The sequence below is a fragment of the Neomonachus schauinslandi genome, chromosome 6 (genome assembly GCF_002201575.2).
Source record: "Neomonachus schauinslandi chromosome 6, ASM220157v2, whole genome shotgun sequence".
Taxonomy (NCBI): Eukaryota; Metazoa; Chordata; class Mammalia; order Carnivora; family Phocidae; genus Neomonachus; species Neomonachus schauinslandi.
Window position 1 is genome coordinate 44,197,420 of NC_058408.1, and position 22,963 is coordinate 44,220,382.

At 37.4% G+C, this 22,963-nt stretch overlaps 1 protein-coding gene across 2 annotated transcripts in view; it reads left to right on the forward strand.

The window, feature by feature from the left end:
- Window positions 1-9,615: 9,615 nt before the first annotated feature.
- Window positions 9,616-22,963, forward strand: part of TSEN15 (tRNA splicing endonuclease subunit 15) — a 31,066-nt gene continuing 17,718 nt past the window's right edge. For both annotated transcript variants that reach the window (XM_044916388.1, XM_021682583.1), the window contains exons 1-3: window positions 9,616-9,781; window positions 12,002-12,083; window positions 12,358-12,493. In XM_044916388.1, coding sequence (XP_044772323.1) covers window positions 9,653-9,781; window positions 12,002-12,083; window positions 12,358-12,493 — 347 coding nt within the window. In that variant the 5' untranslated portion in view covers window positions 9,616-9,652. The remainder of the gene's footprint in view (window positions 9,782-12,001; window positions 12,084-12,357; window positions 12,494-22,963) is intronic.

Below are 22,963 nucleotides of genomic sequence, written 5' to 3' on the forward strand. Positions count from 1 at the left end.
TACTCTGTACCAAATCTACAACTGGTCCCTCTCCACCAGCTCCTCCCCCTCAAGCTAAAAACTTAGTCCTCTCCTATCCTTGAATTAAAAAAAAATTTGTTGTTTTAATCCTGTATCTCCTTCTAGCAATCCCCTGTCTTGGCCAAGCTCCTTCAAAAAGCTTTATCTACTTCTTCATCTCCCACCTCTCCTACTTCTTCACAGAGGCTGTTCGGGCAAAGCCACAGATGACCTCAGCGTTGGAAGATTCAGTGACCTCTCTTCAGTTCTCACCTTCCTGAACCTGTTTCTGCTTGTTTGCGCTCCTTCACCGGGTGCCCCTTCACAATGTGTTACTCTTCTAGCACCATATGGTCTCCCAACATAACTGCATCTTCCGAATCTACGTCTCCTGCTCTAACCTCTTCTCTGACATTTAAACTTTTATATCCAGTGGCCTACACACCTTTCCTTCTCCTCCATCCTCCTCTGGAAACTGCCATTGCTATCCTGCATATAGGCCACAGGGACTGTTGGACAGTGCCCCTTCCCTGGAGTGAGATGGGATTGATGGACAGTTGCTGACATTCCTGGAGCTTAGTATTGCTGGGTGTATTCAGTTTTCTGAACTTGCTGATTACAAAGTTTTCTGAAACCTTGCTGATTACAAAAAGAACCTGTTAATTAGTTATGGTGTGGCAAAGAAAATGAGATTTTCCCTGATTGTGGCAGATTTGTAAAATACACATTCATAGAATGTGTATTTTATTAATCATAAGAACAGATATAAAATATGGAAACAGTAGTTTATATGTGTGAAATGTAGTGTAGATTTAATTAGTCTGCAGACAAAGCTTGGTGCAGAATTAGATTCCACAACAGATACACAAACGTGGCAAAACTCTATTACCCATTGAGCTAACTAATGAATTCAGTAAAATTACAAGATACAAAAGCAATATGCAAAAATAAGTTGCCTTTGTATACACTAACAACAAACTACCTGAAAAAAATAAAATAATCCAATTTTCAGTGGCATCAAAAACAACAAAATATTTGGGAATAAATTTAACAAAGGAAGTGAAAGATCTGTACATTGAAAATTATTGATGAAAGAAATTGAAGATGACAAAAATAAATGGAAATATATCCCATGTTCATGGATTGGAAGACTTTAATATTGTTAAAATGTCCATACTAATCAAAACCATCTATAGATTCTACGCTATTCCTATCAAGATTCCAGTGGCAATTTTAGAGAAAAAGAAAAAAAAATCCTAAAATTCATATGGAACAACAAAAGACCCTGAATAACCAAAATAATCTTGAGAAAGAACAAAGATGGAGGCATCACACTTCCTAGTTTCAAACTATATTACAAAGCTATAATAGTTAAAAGAATAAAGTACTGGCATAAAAGACACAGAGACCAATAGAACAGAATTGAGAGCCCAGAAATAAATCCATGTATATTCAACTAGTATTTGACAAGGGAGCCATGAATGCTCAATGGAAAAAGATCACCTCTTCAATAAATGGTATTGGGAAAACTAGATATTTGCACACAAAAGAATGAAACTGGACCCTTACACCACTTGAAAAATTACCTTGAAACAAGTTAAAGACTTAAATGTAAGATCTGGAACTGTATAATTCCTACAAGAAAATACAGGAGAAAGCTCCTTGACATTGGTCTTAGTAATGATTTTTTTCCATATAATACCAAAGGCACAAGCAACAAAAGGAAAAATAAACGAGTGGGACTACCTTAAATTAAAATGCCTCTATACTGCAAAAGAAATGATCAACAAGATGAAAGACAACCTGTGGAATGGAGAAAATGTTTCCAAACCATATATCTGATAAGGGGGTTAATATCCAAAATACACAAGGAACTCATGCAACTCAATAGTACACAAATAATCCTATTTTTAAATGGGCAAAGACCTGAATAGACATTTTCCCAAAGAAGATATACAAATGGCCGACAGGTACATGAAAATGTGCTCAGATCATCAGGGAAATGCAAATCAAAACCACAATGACGGGGGCACCTGGGTGGCTCAGTCGTGAAGCGTCTGCCTTCGGCTCAGGTCATGATCCCAGGGTCCTGGGATCGAGCCCCGCATCGGGCTCCTTGCTCAGCGGGAAGCCTGCTTCTCCCTCTCCCACTCCCCCTGCTTGTGTTCCCTCTTTCACTGTCTCTCTCTCTGTCAAATAAATAAATAAAATCTTAAAAAAAAAAAAACCACAATGACATATCACCTCACACCTATTCAAAGGACTATGATAAAAAAAATAATAGGTAACAAATGCTGTCAAGGATGTGGAGAAAAGGAAACACTTTGTACACTGTTGGTGGGAATGTAAATTGAGATAGCCATTATGGAAAACAGTATGGAGATTTCTCAAAAAATTAAAAGTAGATCATATGATCCAGTGCTTCCACTTCTGGTTTTAGATGTGAAGGAAATGAAATGGCAGTCTCAAAAACATACCTGCATCCACATGTTCATTGCAGCATTATCTATAGGAGCCAAGACACAAAAACCTAAGTGTCTGTTGGTGGATGAATGGATAAAGAAAATGCGGCATATATATGTATGTATATATATATATGCATGAAATATACATATATAAAGAGAAGGAAATCCCTTCATTTGTGACAACATGGGTGAACTTTGAGGGCATTATGCTAAGAGAAATAAATCAAACAGAGAAATCTGTTATATAGTTATATGGGGAATCTAAAAAAGCCAAACTCACAGAAACAGAGAGTAGAATGGTGGTTGCCAGGATTGGGGGATTTGCGGGGGGAATGGGTGAAGGTGGTCAAAGGGTACAACCTTCTGTTTATAAGATGAATAAGTTCTGGGGATGTAATGTACAACATGGTGACTATAGTTAAGAATACCATATTATAGGGCGCCTGGGTGGCTCAGTTGGTTAAGCGACTGCCTTCGGCTCAGGTCATGATCCTGGAGTCCTGGGATCGAGTCCCGCATCGGGCTCCCTGCTCGGCGGGGGGGTCTGCTTCTCCCTCTGACCCTCTTCCCTCTCGTGCTCTCTGTCTCTCATTCTCTCTCTCTCAAATAAATAAAATCTTTAAAAAAAAAAAGAATACCATATTATACACTTGAAAGTTGCCAATAGATCTTAATGCAAGGTTGGTTTAACATTTTAAAAATCAATCAAAAGAATTTCACAAAATCCAATATGCAGTCTCGATCATGTAGGAATAAAAGGGAACACACGCAACCTGATAAAGGCCATATGCAGAAACCCTACACCTAACATCATACTTAATGGTGAAAGAATGAAAGTTTTCCTCCTAAGATCAAGAACAAGAATGTCCTAACTCAGCACTTCCATTCAATATTGTAGTGGATGTTTTAGATAGGGCAATAAAGAAGGAAGGAAGGGAGGGAGGGAGGAAGGGGAGAGGAGAGAAGGGAAGGAGGGAGGGAAGGAAGGAGAAGGGAAGGGGGAGAGAGAAGGCAGGAATAGAGGGAGAGACAGAAGCAAACAGGAAGGGACATTTAAAACAAGCTAAGTATGTTGGCAGGCATGTTTTAACATGAACGTGTAGGGTGGATTTAGTCCTTCTATGCCAATGGCTCCAAATTCAATGATTTATTGAAATCTATTTTACTAACAGGAAAAAAAATATGTTGAAAGTGGAAAAAGAAAAAAAAAAGAAAAACTATCACAAATCCACTACCCACCACAACCACTGTTAAACGTTTTGGGATAATTTTAATATGGCCTTTTCAATTTGGGGTGTTTTAATTGTGGGTTTGTTCTCAATCCTGCTAGGGAAATTCAACACTCATGTTGATATCAAATGTGAATACATATCTAGAGACAGAGATGAGATGTTTTTTGGATGGAGAATTAGTTTGGGTGCCTTTTCACATTTACAAAGCCAAGTATTACTTAAGACTGCATATCCGCAGCTGTTTACATATTTTATATACAGAAATTACCAATTTATTATCCCTTTTAATCTAATTCTTAGACAAAGGCTAAAATAAAATATTTAATAAACATGGAATATATACCTTATCTATTTAATATATTATATATTTAAATACTACAAATAAAATCAAAGTCCATATACCCAGCACCCATCTTGAGAAACAGAACATGAACCATCAACTTTGACACCCTCTGGGTGTCCCTTCCTGTCACAATACTCTGCTCTACTCCCCAGAGACAAGCACTAGACTGAATTTTGTATTAATCAGTCTCTTAATTTTATTTAGAACTTTACCTCCAGTGATGGTAAATTTTGTGTGTCAATTTGGCTAGGCTAAGGTACCCAGTACTTAGGTCAAACCAATCTAGATGTTGCTGTGAGATGTTTTTTTGGATGTGACTAATAATTAAATCAGTAAACTTTGAGTAAAACAGATTACCTTTCATAGTGTGGTAGCCCTCATTCAATCAGTTGAAGGCCTTAAGAGAAAAGACTGAGGTCCCCTAAGAAGGAAAGAACTCAACCTCCAGGCTGCCTTTGAACTCAAGACTGCAGCATCGACTCTTCTCTGGTTATCATGGCTGCCAGCCTGCCCTATGAATTTTGGATTTGCCAGTCCCCACAATTGCATGAGCCAGCTCCTTAATATCAAGCTCTCTCTCTGTCTCTGAGTCTCTTGTGTGTGTGTGTGTGTGGTGTGTGTACATGCACACACACATCCTATTGATTCTGTTCCTCTGGATAACCCTGGCTAAAACACCTCCTAAATATGTATTAGTGTTGCCTACCTTTGAATTTTTTCCCCAATTACTATACAATTTGCCTACTTAAAGTATGCAATCCAATGGCTTTTAGTGTATTTACAGTTATGCAACATCATCACCATTAATTTTAGAACATTTTCATCACCCCCAAAAGAAATCTCATATTTATTAGCAGTCAATCCCCATTTCCTAGCCCTAGGAACAGCTAACCCTAGCCCTAGGGAACAGCTACTCTACTCTGTCCCTATAGATTTGCCTATTCTAGACATTTCATATAAATGGAATTATATAACATGCGGTCCTTTGTGACTGTCTTCTATTAATGAAAACATTATTCTTAGCATAATGTTTTCAAGGTCCATCCATGTTGTAACACACATATCAGTACTTCATTCCTTTTCCTTGCTGAATGATATTCCATTGTATGGACAAACTACATTTTATTTATATATTCATCAAATAATGGACCTTTGGGTTGTTTCTGCTTTTGGGTTATCATGAATAATGCTGCTGTGAACATCCATGTACAAGTTGTATTTGAATTTTATGTAAATCAAATCATATTTTATATATTATTCTGTGACTCATATTTTTGACTGTACATTAGGGTTTTTTGAGATTCATCCAAGTTGTTGACTGAAGCTAGGGTTCATTATTTACACACAGTAATATGTTATATGATTATACAATAATAGATGTATCTATTCTACTTCGATAGATATTTGGGTTGTCTTAGTTTTTTCTATTCCAACGAATACTTCCATAAATATTCTTGTACATGTCTCCTGGTCCACAGAAGATAATTTTTTTTTTTACCATAACCTTCAGGGAGAAATCCACTGGATATCATGGTATAGTACAAATATATAACTGAGACAAAGTGTTCCTAAAGCAATACTTAGTAACAGTTATTCTAACCACATGCAATGCACATTGATACTTTCTCTTCTCTTTCAAATAATTCATTTTTAAAAACTGGGCCCAGTCACTCAATTTATTTCACAACCTCTAAGGATCCTGGCCCTCCATTTGAAAAATACCACTCTAGGCTATGTACGAGGGCATAGGATCACCAAATCATAGGATTTGTGCATCTTTCCTTTGCTCTACATTTTGGCCAACTCTTGGCTTTTGTTACCAATCTCATGAGTATTTTATGGTATCCTCCTGTCTCAATTTACATTTTCTCCTTCCACCAATGTGGTTGAGTACCAATTCATGTTTGCTAGTCATTTATATCCTTTTTAAATTTATTCTCATTTTTTTTCTATAGAGTGTTTTGTTTCACTTCTTAATTGATTTTTAGGAGTTCTTTATATATTCTGGATGTGAATCCTTTCTTTCACTTATGTATCACAGATGCCTTCTCCAAGTCGATGGCTTTTTTTCCCCACACTATCTTTGTGTCAGAAATTCTTAATTGAAATATAGTCAAATGTAGCAAACTTTTTTCATATAGTTGGTATTTTTTGTGTTTTACTTAGGAAATCCTTTTCTATCTTGGGGGGTCATAAAAATTCTTTTACATCTCCTCCTAAAATCTTTACTGATTTGGATTTCACTTTAAGCCTTTAAGATATCCGGAATTGATTTTGTTTATAGTGCAATTAGGAATCCAAATATATATATATATATTTCTTCAACTCCTCCCCACATCTACAACATCATCTCTGTCCATATTTGTATGACTCTGTATTTGGTTCCATTGGTTTATCTATCACATATCTGTACCAATATCACATACTCTTATTTATAGGCCTTTATAATAAGTTTCCTCTACTTGTTCATCAGAAGGGGTCTTCATTATTATTGGCCCTTTTATGCCCATATTTCAGAATCAACTTATCAGATATTAGGGAAATTCCTGTTGGGATTGTGATTAGAGTTGCTATAAAATTTGGGGGGGAATTACCACCTTTACAATACTGAATCTTTCTCTCCAGAAGTATAATATGTCTGTCCATTTATTTAGGTCTTCTCTAATGATCTTCAATAACATGTATAATCTATGAAGTGTTACTCCTCTTTATCCTTGGTACCTTATTTTTATTGTTGTTTTTGTTCCAAATGGAAGCAGTATTTTAAAAATAAATATACTATATCCTGATTTTGTAAGTGAGGGGTTTAGATTGTACTCTTAAATTTATGAGAAACTGGGGATAATATTTTGGATCATTCTAAATTCTTTTCTATATAATAGCAGTTCCTCATATATGCTCATACACATGAATGGTAAAATATAACATTCTAAATATTTTACTAAAGGTATAAACATCTCACGTATTCTCCTCAAAATACAGAGAATGGGAAAATTGTATGCTTTATGTGCAAAAGAAGGAACAAAATATGTATGAGCATTCTTACAACCAGTGTATTAAAAGCTGATCCAGAATGCTAGCCTCCATTTTTCAGCTTGAGATCATTGTCTTATAAGATGCTGTGTAAGAAGCTTTTTCTTTTTAAAACACTAAAAATTCACATCACAATTCAGAGTTCATTTTTTTCACTTGAGACTCTAGTTGAATTAAAATGTCTCTGCCTAGACATTAAAGGTTTTTTTTTTTTTTAATAGGAATAAAATGGTCTGGCTCAGATATCAAAATGGGAAATCAGTAGAGCAAGTACTAGATTACACTGAATTTTGATTACATTCAGTATACTCAAGGAGACTTTTATTTGTTGTTACTTACCTAGCTTCTTCCTAACCACTTAATTTCTCTAAAATAGTGAACTATTGAAGCATTTATAAAAGGAGAAATTCTTCAGTCTGTGAGAAGCCGAAACTCTAACCAGTTCTCTAGTGGATTTCACTCTAGATGGCCACAATATTCATTTTGAGTCTATAATTTAAACACTAAGTTTAAGTTTCCCCAAATCCTTTGGTTTCTGTCTTAGGCATTCCCAATCACCAAGAATTATTTATGTTTTCGTTGTTTAAAATGGAAGCCAAGATACTGTCCACTTTCAGTCTTCAACTCTTTGTACTGGACAATGACATTAAAAGTCAGAATCATGCTTAAATGTATCATGCTTTCTCTAAGGTATAGAACTTGATTTATTTGCCAAAGGGTAGCATTAGCCTGTTGCTTTTTTAGTCTATGGTTCTTTCTGCATCCTTCTGGATTCCTTAACTCCCCTTTTCCCTTAAGCTTAAGCTGAAAATCTTCCCCTGAAGATGTTTGAGCCTTGTTCACATGTACCTAATTCCACTGGATCTCCTTACTGATTTATAAAATTTCCCCTCTACTCATATTAGGAACAAAATGTTGTTAATGCTTCTATAAATACCATCATTGGAACTGATTGGGAACTTTAGGAGTCAGAGAGATTTATTTACTTCTAATTACTTGAATTAGGGTCGCTGTTCAGTGCTTCAGGGAGTCTACTAATTTCAGTGTCCTTTGCTTCTTTGGGGGTTAGCAGCTGCTTTGTGGAAATAAAGTTTAATGGCTTCATTCAAATGAAATACATTCTGGGGCAATTTACGAATCTTCATGTGTGGTTTTCCCTCACATCAAGAATAGATGCACTTCCTTTCCCTGTATGGAAGGCACTGCTTTCTTTTTTCTTTTTCTTTTCTTTTTTCTTTTTCCCTCCCATGCTTCCTCCCACCCACCCATGCATTCAAACTTTTCATGTGGCTTTTAACAAGTTGACCTCAGTGGGGACTTCGCCATGTTTCTTTTGCTTGTTATTCATGTAGCATTTTGTACCTGCAAGTTTCTCTTTCATCAAATTTGGGGCAATTTTTTATTTCTTCAATTTTTTTTTCCTACCCCATTGTCTTTCTTTTCTTCTTCTGGTATTCCATTTACACGTATGTTGGATTGTCTGATGTCATGCAGCAGGTCTCTGAGGTTCTGTCCATTTTTTAAAATGATTTTTGTTTGTTGTTTATCTTGGCTGATTTCTTGGCTGATTACCTTCAAATTCACTTAATTTTTCCTGGGTAATTTCCATTTGGCTGTTAAATCCACCCAGTGAAGTTTGTTTTTTTATTTCTAAAATTTTAAACTTTCAGAATTTCCGTTTGCTCTTTTTTCTTTTTCTCTTATGAGATTTTTGTCTCCTGAGATTTTCAACTACTCAAAACATGTTTTGTTTTACTTTATTGAGGAGAGGTAAAATAGTTCAAAATCCTTATCGGTCGGTTTCAACATGTGATTCATCTCAGGGTCAGACTAAAAAAAAATGTGACCCATTTTCTTGACATTTTGAATCATATCTTGGATTTTATGAATAAGTTGTAGAGGTTCTGGATTCTATTGCATAAATGCTTCAAATGTCCTACTCTGCCTCTCTGAAACTCCTCATCCTTGGTTTCCAGGTCACATGCTCACGAGGGTTTGCATCTTTTCTAACCGCTCATTCAACAAGTCGTGTTTACTCTTGCTCCTCCTATCCTGAAACGTGGGTCCGGCCTAAAAACATGGTTCTTGGCAGTCTGGTCTTTCTTCTTTCCACTTTCTTCTACAGAGATCTCATCGACTTCCACACTTTAAAACTCACCTGAAAGGGAACGGAACGAGGCTTTTCTTGTTACCAGGAATTGGAGACCCGGAGTCAAGGCTGCCGGCCCAGAGTCCTTCAGTATTTCCCACTTTCTCAACGGGGCTGCAAACAGCACCGATGGGAGGAGCATTGAGGGCTTCTGGGCTAAGGGTACTCTTGAACTTTCTTCCCCCTGGTGTCTGCCCAGATGTGAATAAATGCCGAGCGAAACTGGAGCGTGTGGGCTCAGGTTCGAGCTACGTCTGCCAGGGGGAGGAGCTCCTCTCGCTTTCCTCCCGGTGTGTGCGGCCCTCCGCACGCAGGCGGCGCGCGCCGGGGAAGCGGAACCCGGACGCGTGCGCCCCTTGCTTCTGGCCGGGCGCGGGCCGTGGTGCACCACCGGCTCGCCGTGTACCACCCGCTCGCCGCCCTGCCCGGCATGGCGGAGCGCGGCGATTCCGAGCCCACCCCGGGCTGCAGCGGTCTGGGCCCGGGCGGCGTTCTCGGCGGCGGCGGCGCCGCCCACTCATGGGCCCCGGAGGACGCCTGGATGGGCACCCACCCAAAGGTCAGAAGGCGCGAGAGGAGCAAGGCGCCGATCCGGGGCCCTTCCCCAGGTGGAAGGCCGCCGCCGTCCGCTCGGCCCTCGCCTCCCTGCGGGGCCGGGTCGCAGAGTTTGCGCGCGAACCTCACGGAGGGGGACCCGCGTGCACACCGCCCGTGGCGGGCAGTCTTGGTTTTGTTTGTTTAGATGAGGTGAACTATTGGTCTGACACCCCCCCCCCCCCCACCTCACCCCACCCCAGCCCCGGACACACACACCCATCCAAGCCTTTCCAGAGCAGGACATTAAACCCAGCGCCTCTCCAGGCAGAGCCCAATAATAACCATTGCACCAGTTTCTTAGTTTTGCTGTCTAGGGCTCCTCCTTGGGATGGTCTCCTTTAATCCTCGCAGTAACCAAGTAACCACAGTACCCACAGCAAAAAACAGCTTGCGGGCCTTGGTTAGATAAAAAAGATCAAGGCTTAAAAGCACAGCCACGTTTGCACTTAGCCTTGAGCCCAGAGTGTGCGTTGTGATTTTGCTGAAGTGCAATTTCCTGACTTTTCTCATTTCTTGTAAAGTTTGATTAGGTTCTTCTCCAAAGCAGACATTTGGGTGTTGTTTGTTTGTTGGGGTTTTTTGTACAGCAGCAAAGAGGTATAGTTCCTTTGCTTGCTTCTGCTTGGCAAATTGCTGCCTTGGACCAGTAAATGTCCCGAGCAATGAATGGACAGTGAATGGAGATGGGGGTTTTGTAGGAATCTCAGAGACTGGTCTAGTTATTTTAGTACGATTGCAGTCTTCTGCTGCGAAGCAGTATTTCATAGATCATTATCTAAAAACAGTCAAGAAAAGAAAAATTTCGAAGATGTAAGTCTGAAAAGAGATAATCCCTTTTCATGTTCTCTTTCTTGATTTTATTCTCCTCCTCTATCCCCTCATTCCCTGTCAAGGTGAGAAAAACAAACATGGATATGTTATTCGGTGCCATAAAAAAGAACTGTAACACCATTAAGTAGCATGAACCCAATAGTTCTGTGTGAGACTTTAAGTAGACTGCTTGAGTTTGAAAACCCTGTTAGGTCACTAGCTTTGTGGGTGGTTCTTTTTTTTTTTTTTTTTTTTGGAAGTTTTAAAAATCTCATTGTTCCTCAGTTTCCTCATCTGTAAAATAGGGATAATAATAGTACTTACCTTAGAGGGTTGTTACAGGATTAAATCAGTTAATATTTGTAAAACATTTGACATATAGTAAGCACTATATAATATATATATAATATATATAGTATGCAACATTAATTTCATTATTCTCATGCTTAGAAATCCTCAGTGTCTCTTTATGGGTAAAATTCAGACTTTTAGCTTGATTATCAAGACCTTGCAACCTGGTCTCCAGTTACCAATTAATTTCAGTGTCATTTTCAAACACATTTGTGGTGTGAAGAGGACAACTAATAATACCCCTGTTCTCCTGCACCTGTCCATACTTATGATGAAGCTAGTGGGAGAATATGATGGCAGGTCTGTACCCATGCAGGTCTGCTAATGCCTCACCTCTGCATTAGGCCTGCTTACCCACTGAGTCACTGGGATAGCAGGCAAACCTCAGGCTTCCCTTGCAGAGGTAGTCCACTCAAGAATGTTCTCCAGTGCTGACCAGCAAGTCTGAAAGAAGTCGGGAGTGGTTTTTTAGCAGACTTTCTTCACAGGCAAACAGAGACCTTGGAAACAGTGGCTTTCGGTAACGTGCTGCAGTAGAAATCCTATTAAAAGATGTCTCTACTCCTGGCAGATAGATTTCTTTATAGGCCCTTGAATATGTGTGTATTCCCACCTATGTGTGATTACTCACGCTGTTAACCCTGCCTTCTGTATTTACTCAAAGCATGTCTGCCGTTCAGGGCCCAATCTATATCCACCTCTGCCATGAAACATTCACCAACCAAGCCATCCAAGTAGAGCTCCTCTGACTTGTCTCATGTTTTTTTATTTCACACACTGGTTTTTAATCACTGTCATGGGTTCTTATTTGCCTAACAGTTGCAAGTGTGCGTGTGTTTACCTTAACAATTGCAAGCTTTTTAGAGATGGGGATCAGGTATTAATTGCTTTCTAACTCCCACAGTACCTAGAAGAGAGTCTTCTGCTTTTATATATATATATTTAATGAGTAGTTGTTGATTGAGTGAAAGAAAATATTAAGAGATTCTTCCTTCTCTGACAATTACGTTTTGATTTCCAGTATTTAGAAATGATGGAATTAGATATAGGAGATGCCAGCCAAGTTTACATAGCATTCTTGGTTTACCTGGACCTCATGGAGAGTAAGTTATTTGTTTTATTGTTCTGTTGTTGGGGCTATGGCAGGGGGATGGGGAGTTGGGTTGGGATATGGTATTTAAGCATTTTCTGTTAATTTTGTCAGTTTTGTAATTTCTTCATTTACATTGGGAATTACTGGGTAACAGAAAATACTAGAAAAGTGAAGAGAAGATAATATTCTGGGTGATGTTTGCTCAGTGGAGTATTAGGTAGAAATTTAGAATTTTATCTTTTATTTTGATAAACATTATTGTCCATTCAATGATGCACTTTTAGGTAAAAGTTGGCATGAAGTAAATTGTGTTGGATTACCAGATCTCCAGCTCATCTGCCTTGTCGGTACTGAGATAGAAGGAGAAGGATTACAGACTGTGGTGCCTACACCCATCAGTGCTTCCCTCAGCCATAACAGGTGGGCAGGTGATTTCGGTCTTTTAACATGTTAGTTCCTTTCCACTAGGAATCATTAAATTCGGGGTAGTAATATATTTTTAAAGGAACATAGGGTACAGGGATCATAGCTTTACTCTTGGTTATTTGAGGAATAAGTTAAATATGAGCATTTAACAAGTATTTAGCACTTACTGTATTGTCAGTACTTTTTCAGAGAAGGAATATATATGATAGAAATACTATATTAAGAGAACAGAAAATGTTTTCATTCTTATAAGGAGGCAAGACCATTATACTTGAAACACAGGTATTTTAAGATGTACCATAATAATTGATACAAATTATATTTGCTATAGATGTTGGTGAAGAGTGTGCTTAACATGCAAGTTGAAATCAAAGAAAGTGTCGTGCAGTTCATGGGATCTTTTTTAAAAAATCTTAGCTACACAGAATTGGATTAAACATATCTTTATTTCATGACACATTCTACAAATCAACCTCACGAAATAAAACTAGATTCTTGGCAGTAACTTATATCTAACTATATGGGTCCCCTCCTTCTTTGCTTCCACTGTCCTGAGGTAACTCATCCTGAATCCCATATTCATTGGGAATTGTTTAATTTTAAATCTTTTTAACTTTATAAGAGCATATAATCTTTTGACACTGACTTTATACACTCAGTATTATATTGCTGAGATTAATCCATTGTGTATTTGGTTTTGGCTGCCATATCGTATTCCATTGTGTGATTGTACCCTAGTTTACACATCTGCTTTCCTGTTGATGGAGAGTTGCTAATGTTTGACTTTAGGGGATAATTTCAAACTATTTTCCAAAGTGGTTGCCTCACTTTACTTTCCACTTGCAGTGTAAACAAGATCTCTTGAAGTTGTATTGTTTCTGACATTTGGTACTGTAAGACTTTAAAATTTTTGTCAGTTGAATGGGTTATCTCATGGTGGTCTTAATTTGTATTTTTCTGATCTCTGATATTTTGAACATTTCTTTATATATTTATCGTTTCCTCTCTTGAGAAATTCCTGTTCATATCCTTTGCCTATCGGATTGTTTGCAGTTTTCTCATTGACTTGTAGGAGTTCTTTATATATTCTTGACAATAATCCTTTTGGTTGTGTTTCCCAGTTCTTAAATCTGTTTTCAAGTATTTTTTGATGAATAACAGTTCTTAATTTGAATATAATCACATTTATACATTTTTATAATCAATGTCTTTGTGTCTAGGTTAAGAAATATTTCCTATCTAAAGGTCTAAGGAAAACTCACCTGTATTTTCACTAAGAGTTTTAAAGTTATTTTTTTTTTCATGGTGTGAGAAGAAGGTGAGGGACCTTGTTTTCATGTGGATAATCATTTTTTTCTACTTCCCTTTGCTGAATAGTCTCCTCCTTCCTCATTATCTGACATATCACCTCTGTCATTTTCCAAAGCTCCATTTATGCACTGACTTGTTTCTGAGCTCTCTTTATATTCCATTAGTCAATATATCTATCCTGTGCCACCATCACATTTTCTTAATTCCTGCTTCAGAAGAAGTCCTGATATCCTTGGTATCTGGCTATCAAGTCTTCTTTTCTGCTTTTCTTCTTTGAAGCTGTAGCAGGCAGCCTCTAAGATGGCTTCTTGGACTCCCGCCTTCTGGTAGTCCCACCCTTGTGTAATTTCCTTTCCTTGAGTGTAGTCTGTACTTGCTGCCTTGCTTTTCACAAATAAAATGAGGCAAAAATGATGGGATGTTCCTTCTAAGATGACATTACAAAAGACTATGGCTTCTGTCTTGGGTACTGTCTCTCACTTGCTTGTTCTGAGGAAAGCCAGCTGCCCTGTGAACTGTCATTTAGAATGGCTGAAAATAGAGGAGTAAAAGTAACTATTGATGGAGCAAGATTCTTGAGAGTCAGGGAGGGGTGGATTCCAGAAAATAGTTGAAAAGATTAATATTGAGCTAAAGGAGGAGGATCTCAACTTCTAAGACTGTGAGGCAGTTAGAAAGGACAGATGAAAACAGAGCTATATTTGGATGGGTAAATGCGTATAGAAGAGAGCAGAGTACCTTAAATTCCAACATGAAGGGCTTTAATGAATACCTTTGTTTTTCTCATTTACTGTGATTGAAGAAAAAGAGCACTGGACTGAAGCCTTAAGACCTGGGTTCTGATCTTGGCACTGACACAACATTTTGTTTGATGATTGGTGACACACCTAATTTCTCTGGGTTTTAGTTTTTTTGTCCTTCATTGAGGGAATTAGATTGTCAGTGGATAATATGTAAGATCCTTTCCAAATCAAAGCTATCATAATTTGTTCTTTTTTTTTTTTAAGATTTTTTTTTTTATTATTTTTTTATTTGACAGAGACACAGCGAGAGAGGGAACACAAGCAGGGGGAGTGGGAGAGGGAGAAGCAGGCTTCCCGCTGAGCAGGGAGCCCGATGTGGGGCTCGATCCCAGGACCCTGGGATCATGACCTGAGCCGAAGGCAGACACTTAACGACTGAGCCACCCAGGTGCCCCATAATTCATTATTTTCAATAGTGTATTCCATAAAACTATATTAATTTAATTTTTAGATTTCTATTAATATTTTTGGTACAGTTTTGTATAATTCATTATAAGAATTTTTTTTCAATATATCAGGCTAGTCATACTCTGAGAGGCTCTTTACTGTGAGATTTTTCTGTGTGTTTCAGAATCACAAATAGTTGATAGGGTTGACATCAAATTTGATCACTGATACTTTCTGTTTTTTACTAGCATGAGTTCTAAGCCTCTCTATGTCTAAAAGACTTAATAATTCATTCATTAAAACTCACCCTTTGTGTCTTTTAGTTACTGCAACAAATATCTTACCAGTTTACTATTATTGTTATACTATTTGTTTGGAAAAGGAACTACCATTTGGAATTAACCTGAATTTAATCCTAAAAAATAAAATTGGTAGTCTGTTTGAATCAAAATGATTCATAAGTCTAGAGGTAGAAATTTAAGTCCTATTACTTTCTAGTTTTTTCCAATTGGTGATTATTGATTTTCCAGCTTTATTACATAAAGCGTGTTTTCCTCTTTAAATAGAATTAGTTGGGAGGACAAAGATAGAAAAGTAGGGATCCGAAAGGGTACGTGCACCCCGATGTTTATAGCAGCAATGTCCACAATAGCCAAACTGTGGAAGGAGCCAAGATGTCCATCGACAGATGAATGGATAAAGAAGATGTGGTATATATACACAATGGAATATTATGCAGCCATCAAAAGGAATGAGATCTTGCCATTTGCAACGACGTGGATGGAACTGGAGGGTATTATGTTGAGTGAAATCAGTCAAACAGAGAAAGACATGTATCATATGACCTCACTGATATGAGGAATTCTTAATCGCAGGAAACAAACTGAGGGTTGCTGGAGTGGGGGGTGGGGTGGGAGAGATGGGGTGACTGGGTGATAGACACTGGGGAGGGTATGTGTTCTGGTAAGCACTGTGAATTGTGCAAGACTGTTGAATCTCAGATCTGTACCTCTGAAACAAATAATGCAATATATGTTAAGGAAAAAAAAAGAAGAAGAAGAAGAAGGTAGCAGGAGGGGAAGAATGAAGGGGGGGAAATCGGAGGGGTAGACGAACCATGAGAGACGATGGACTCTGAAAAACAAACTAAGGGTTCTAGAGGGGAGGGGGGTGGGAGGATGGGTTAGCCTGGTGATGGGTATTAAAGAGGGCACGCTCTGCATGGAACACTGGGTGTTATGCACAAACAATGAATCATGGAACACTACATCTAAAACTAATGATGTAATGTATGGGGATTAACATAAGAATAAAAAAAAAAAGAATTAGTTGGGAGGATAAATTCGTAAGCCATTTTTACCCTCTTGCATTTAATAACTCAGAGGGCTTAATGTATCTTGGTTTTTATATAAATATTCATAATTATATTATGCAGTGGAATAATAATATAGAAAATAGCACAAATGAGGCCCAATACCCAGTAGATTTATTATGCTGTTTATGGCATAAAATTTTCTCAACTCTTATGCAAATAACTTTTTAACAAATAGCTATTGTGTGTGTGTGTGTGTGTGTGAATGAGAAAGTGTGTATTTAATTTCATTCCTCAGTCTTTAACAGGAGTGGTATTTTTAGGTAGTAGGCATACTTTTATCTATTTTTGCCTCCATGCATATTTTGTATGTAAAATGTTATATATCTAACAGATACATGATTTCAGACATTTGTTTGTTAATGTAGGAATTTTCCTTCATTAGTAACACAGAGAAGAAAATGGTTGACTTTGAATCTTTGGCAGCCTTACATAGAGAAGAAATTCATGTCCTAAAAGTATTTGGGTAGGACTTTGTGAGGCTAGTTCACCAAATAAATAACTAAATGAATAAATAGAATGTTTTATATAAGAAAGCTAACAGCTTACTTTATTCAATAATAAATCATCTACAAAAATAAATCACTGTGTTCACTTTTAAACAGCTTTTTTTTCTCAGATAATATTGTTGAGGCTTTTTAGTCTTTACTTACCAAGTATTTATTGAGTGACTATCATGTGTCAGGCAGTGATCTAAGTGTGGGGATACCATGTTGATCAAGACAACTCCCTTTTTTGGTATCAGTGACATATGACATTATATTAGGTTTCAGGTGTACAATAAAATGATTTGGTATTTGTATATATTGTGAAATGATCATCACAAGAAGCCTAGTTAAGATCTGTCACCATATGTAGTTACAGAATTTGTTTTCTTGTGATGAGAGCTTTTAAGATCTACTTTCTTAAGTCACTTTCATATATGCAATACAGTGTTATTAACTGTGTTTCCATGCTATACATTATATTCCCATAATTTATTTATTTTATAACTGGAAGTTTGTGCCTTTTGCCTCCTTCAACCCATTTTGTCCACTCCCCACCCCCGCCTTTGACAGCCACCAATCTGTTCTCTGTATCTATGAACTTTTTTTTTTTAGGATTCCAGATATAAATGAGATCATATGGTATTTAAGACAGCCTCTTGAAAATAGTGTTCTGGTACTAAATGTTGGCTTGGAAAATAAATTTTATTTTATTTTTTGGTAATTGTTGGATGGGATCTAATAAAAACAGAATTCTCTTTTGTTCTGAGACTTAATTGTGTAATTTGGGACTGCCTCCACTTATTTTATTGTTAGGTAATTGAATAAAAAGGACAATGGAGTACTGATAAGTACTTTATAGAAGGTTGTAGCAAGACTCAGAGGAAGGACAGGAAAAATCTCCTGTAGGTGGTAGGAGACTGTGTTTTAGCAGGACAACTGCAAGTAGTTAAACATGGTTGCCTGCCTATAAGCATGGTGTCTAGTTCAGAGCAGGTGCTTTATAATGTTGGGGAAGGCAGCTAATGAATAAATGAGTATATAGAACTCAAGGGAAAATAGGGAAGGATGGGAAGTGAGGTGGGAAAGGTTACCTAGATCATGAAGGCCATCACTGATGTCAGTGATTTGCTATTAAAAATTATACTGTAATGAATAACCTTGTAAGTATATCTTTGTTCTCATGTATGACAGCTTCTCTAGGGTGGAAGTCTAGAGGTGGAATGGCTGGGACTTCAAGCATTTACACCTTCCTCTTTACTGGTTATTACTAAATTGCTCAATGAATAGTTATCAGTTTATAGTCCACAATATGTAAGTTTTCATAGAGTAGGAGAAGAGATTTACTGACCTATAACTGACAAAGATTAATTCATAGTATATAAATAACTTTTGTGACTCAAGGAAAAACAACCCAACAAAAAACATGGACAGAAACAGGCAGTTCGCAGAAAAGGAACTCAAATGGCTCAAATCCGTTTATAATCAGGGAAATAGAAATATAAAATGTGCTCATTGGTGGTTTGTCTTAACTATGCAGAAGCTTTTCAGACAGTTTACATTGTTATTGTGTGACAGAAAGAAGGTATTAGCTTATGGGGGAATCTTTGAATAGGGCTACAGCTAGCTCAGAGAGTACCTTTGAGTGAATTAGAAAGAGACAAAAAAAGTCTCCAGGGTTGAAAGCGTGGCAAGCAGCATAAGCCGGATTTCAGACCCACTTGTACCAGGCACTCTTGTGCAAGGCACAATCTGTGCAGTATGCACAATTCCCTGTCCCTGCAGCATGTTTACTGAGTCCTGGCTTTCCACAAAGAACACTAAAAATTGTTGCTATGTGGATGGTGTCACTGAAAGGCTTTAGGCAGGGGAGTGATACTGTAGATGATTCCATGGGGTTGTAAGAGTATTTTGCATTTGTAGACAATGTTACAGTATTTCAAAGTACATTCCTAAGTGTACTCTCATCAGCACTAAAATTCTGAATGGTTTATAGGGTATTTCTTTTATCTAATTTCACATGTAAAAAGCTGAGGTTAAAAATGTATCTTTACTTATACTCTGCTGTTTCCAGAAGATTATGCGGGATTAAGTGAGTTGCATCAGAATCATAGTAGATAACAAAGTCTCATTGCTATTAGAGTTCTGTTTCTTTCTTTCTATTTCTATTGGTGTTTTTAAAATCTTTTTTTATTGAAGTATAGTTAATATATGGTATTATTTAAGTTTCAGGGGTATAACACTCTGATTCAAGAGTTATAGACATTACAAAATGTTCACCACAGTAAGTGTAGTTAGCATGTGTCACCATACAAAGTAATTATAATATTGTTGACTATATTCTCTATGTTGACTATATTTTCATCCCCGATGATTTATTTATTTTATTACTGGAAGTTTGTACCCCTCAATCCCCTTCACCTATTTTGCCCATCTCCCCACCCCCCTCTCTCTGGCAACCACCAGTTTGTTCTCTATTTATAAGTCTATTTCTGGGTTTATGTTTATTTGTTTGTTGTTTTGTTTTTTAGATTCCACATTTAAGTGAAATCATGGTGTTTATCTTTTTCTGGCTTATTTCATTTAGCTTAATATCTTCTAGGTTCACCCATATTGTTATGAATACCAAGATTTTGTTCTTTTTTATAGCTGAGTAATGTTCCATCATATATATTATATATGCACACACATACACACACACACACCCCACATCTTTATCCATCATCTATTGGATCCATCTATTGGCACTTGGGTTGCCTCCATATCTTGGCTATTATAAATAATGCTGCATTAAACATAGGGGTACATATATCTTTTTGAATTAGTATTTTTGTTTTCTTTGGGTAAATACCCAGTAGTGGAATTACTGAATCATAGGGTTATTCTATTTTTAATTTTTTGAGGAACCTCCATACTATCTCCATAATAGCTGCACCAATTTACCTTCCCACCATCAGTGCACAAGGGTTCCCTTTTCTCCACATCCTTGCCAACATGTTTCTTGTCTTAAATCTTTTATTGTAGTATAAAACCAGATACAGAAAACCACACAACAAAAATGTATAGATTGAGTTATATGATAAACATCTTGAATCCTAGTAACTACCATCAAGTCAAGAAATAGAAGTTTTCCGGTCATCCCCAAGCCTCTTCCATGTGTTTTGTTCCAAGCATAACCCTCTCTTTCCCACAAAAGTAGCTGTTATTCATACTTTTATAGTAATAATTTCCTTGTGTTTCTCTGTAGTTAGTTGTGTCCTTTTTTTTTTAGGATTTTATTTATTTGGGGGGCGCCTGGGCGGCTCAGTTGATTAAGTGTCTGCCTTCCGCTCGGGGTCATGATCCCAGCGTTCTGAGATTGAGTCCCACATTGGGCTCCCTGCTCCGCAGGGCAGGGAGCCTGCTTCTCCCTCTACCCTCTACCCCTCCCGCCTGCTCATGTACTCTCTCTCTCTCTCACGCTTTCTCTCAAATAAATAAAATCTTAAGAAAAAAAGATTTTATTTATTTGAAAGAGAGAGAGAAAAAGCATGAGCAGGGGGGAGGGGCAGAGGGAGAGGGAGAGGGAGAAGCAGACTCCCTGCTGAGCAGGGAGCCCGATGTGGGGCTCGATCCCAGGACCCCAAGATTATGACCTGAGCCAGAGTCAGACACTTAACCAACTGAGCCACCCAGGCACCCCAGTTGTGCCTTTTTTTGTTAAGTCAGGCTTATTGAGGTAAAATTTATATACAGTAAAAATCACTCATTTAAGTGTACAGACATGTGAGTTTTTAATAAATGTATATAGTCATGTAACCAATACACAATTCCCCCAAAACTTCCCTCATGCTCCTCTGTCATCAATTCCTATAGTTTTGTCTTTTCCAGAGGGTCATATCAATAGAATCATAGCCTTTGTGTCATGCTTCTATCCCTTAGCATGATGCTTTGGAGATTATTCCATGTTGTTGCATGTATCGTAGTGTGCCCCTTTTTATTGCTGAGTAGTATTCCATTGTGTGGATGTGCCACAGTTTGTTTAACCAATCACCAGTTGTTGGATATTTGGATTGTTTCTGGTTTTTGCCTTTCATGGATGAAAGCTATAAACATTCTCGTTAGGTCTTTGTGTAGACATATGCCTGCAGTTCTCCTGAGTGAATATTTAGGCACTGAATTACTAACTAGTTCATATGATAAATGTATTTTTAACTTTATAAGAAACTGCCAGATATTCTCCAAAGCTACTGTGCTATTTTCTGTACCCACCAGCAAAGTATAGAAGTTCTAGTTGCTCCACAACTTGGCAACATTTGGATTATCAGTTTATTTAATTTCAGTCATTCAGTTAAGTATGTAGAGATATCGCATTGTGGCTTTAAATTTGTATTTCCCTAATGACTAATGGTGTTGAGCAACTTTTGATGTACATATGTGCCACCTGTACCTCTTCTTTGGTCAAGTATCAGTTCAGATCTGTTGCTTATATTTTAAAGATTGTGTTATTTGTATTCTTAATAAATTGTAAGAGTTCTTTATGTGTTCTACATACAATTCCTTTATCAAGTATTCTTTTGAAAATATTTTCTTCCAGTCTATGACTTGTCTTAATTTCTTTGGAAGAACAGAAGGTTTTAATTTTGATTGATGTTCAGTTTATCATTTTTTCTTTTACAGTTTGTAGTTTTTGTGTTCTATGTAAGAAATGTGTGCTTAACCCACAGTCATAAAATTTTCTCCTACATTTTCTTTTCAAAGTTTTACAGTTCTGGTTTTTACTTTTAGGTCTGTGATTAATTTGAGTTGAATTTTATATATGGTATGAGCTAAGAGGGTCAAGATTCTTTTTCCTTTTTTTCTTTTTGCAAATGCATGTCCAGTAGTCCAGCATGATTTAATTGCTGCAACACCTCTGTTGAAAATCACTTGACCATGTGTGTACGTCCATTTCTGGACTCTAGTCTATACTCTTGATCTGTATGTCTGTCCTTCTGTCAGTGTCATACTATCTTGACTATAACTTTGTTAGGAAGACTTGAAATCAGGTAATGTAAGTCCTCCAACTTTTTCAAAGTTTTTTTTGGGGGGGCTATACTAGGTCCTTTTATTTTCCATATAAAATTTAAAATCAGCTTTATCTCTACAAATAATTTGTAGAGTTATTTGTGTCTCACAAATTTTGACCATTAAATTTTTTTTTTGTTATATCTTATAAATCTCCATTGATCTGCAGTAGAGATTGGCAAACCTTTTCCATAAAGCTCTGGATAGCAAATATTTTTGATTTTGCAGGCTATTTTGTCTCTGTCATAACTCAGCTCTGCCATGTTAGTGTGAAAGCAGCCATAGACAATATGTAAACACATGGGTGTAGCTGTGTTCTTATAACTTCATTTATAAAAAATAGAGGGCAGTTCAGATTTGGCTCACAGACCAGTAGTTTACTAACCCCTGATGTATGGGTTCTGCCTCTATCCCTTTCTTTTCTTTACAGTTTTCCTGTTAAAGAACCTGGGCCATTTGACCTGCATCCTCTCCCACAGTCTGTGTTTGCCAACTGCTCATTCACGGTGCATTGCAACATGTTTCTCTGTCCTCTGCCTTTTCTGCACATTAGCAGCTGGAACCAGAGCGTTGATAGATTTGATTTGATCACATTAGTAAGACCATAAAGTAGCTGGTGGTCTGTTCTTTGATCAGTAGGCATATAATGTCTGATTACCTCTCTCTGTGTGATCTTGGTAACTATTGATACTTAATGCCTAGCATTTACTGGTGGTTTTAACCTTTGTTATCACTATTGTTCTGACTCATGATTCCAGTTCACTTCCCTTGGACTGCAGCAAAGATGCATAGTATTAGTATTATAGGCTCTGGTCATATATTGTTCCCAGAACCTCTTGGTGCTGACTTTCCCCTTTGACTCTCAGGAAAGCATGGTGGAATGTGAGTGGACGAGAATGATGATATAGGGAATATTAATTTTATATTAAAACTTGCCAACTTTGGTACTTTATTGTTAGAAACAAATTACTTGTCACACACTGCACAATCTACCTGAACACACCAGTAGTAAATCACTATCCTGTTGTATGCTGCTTAGTTTCTTGATATATGGTGTGTG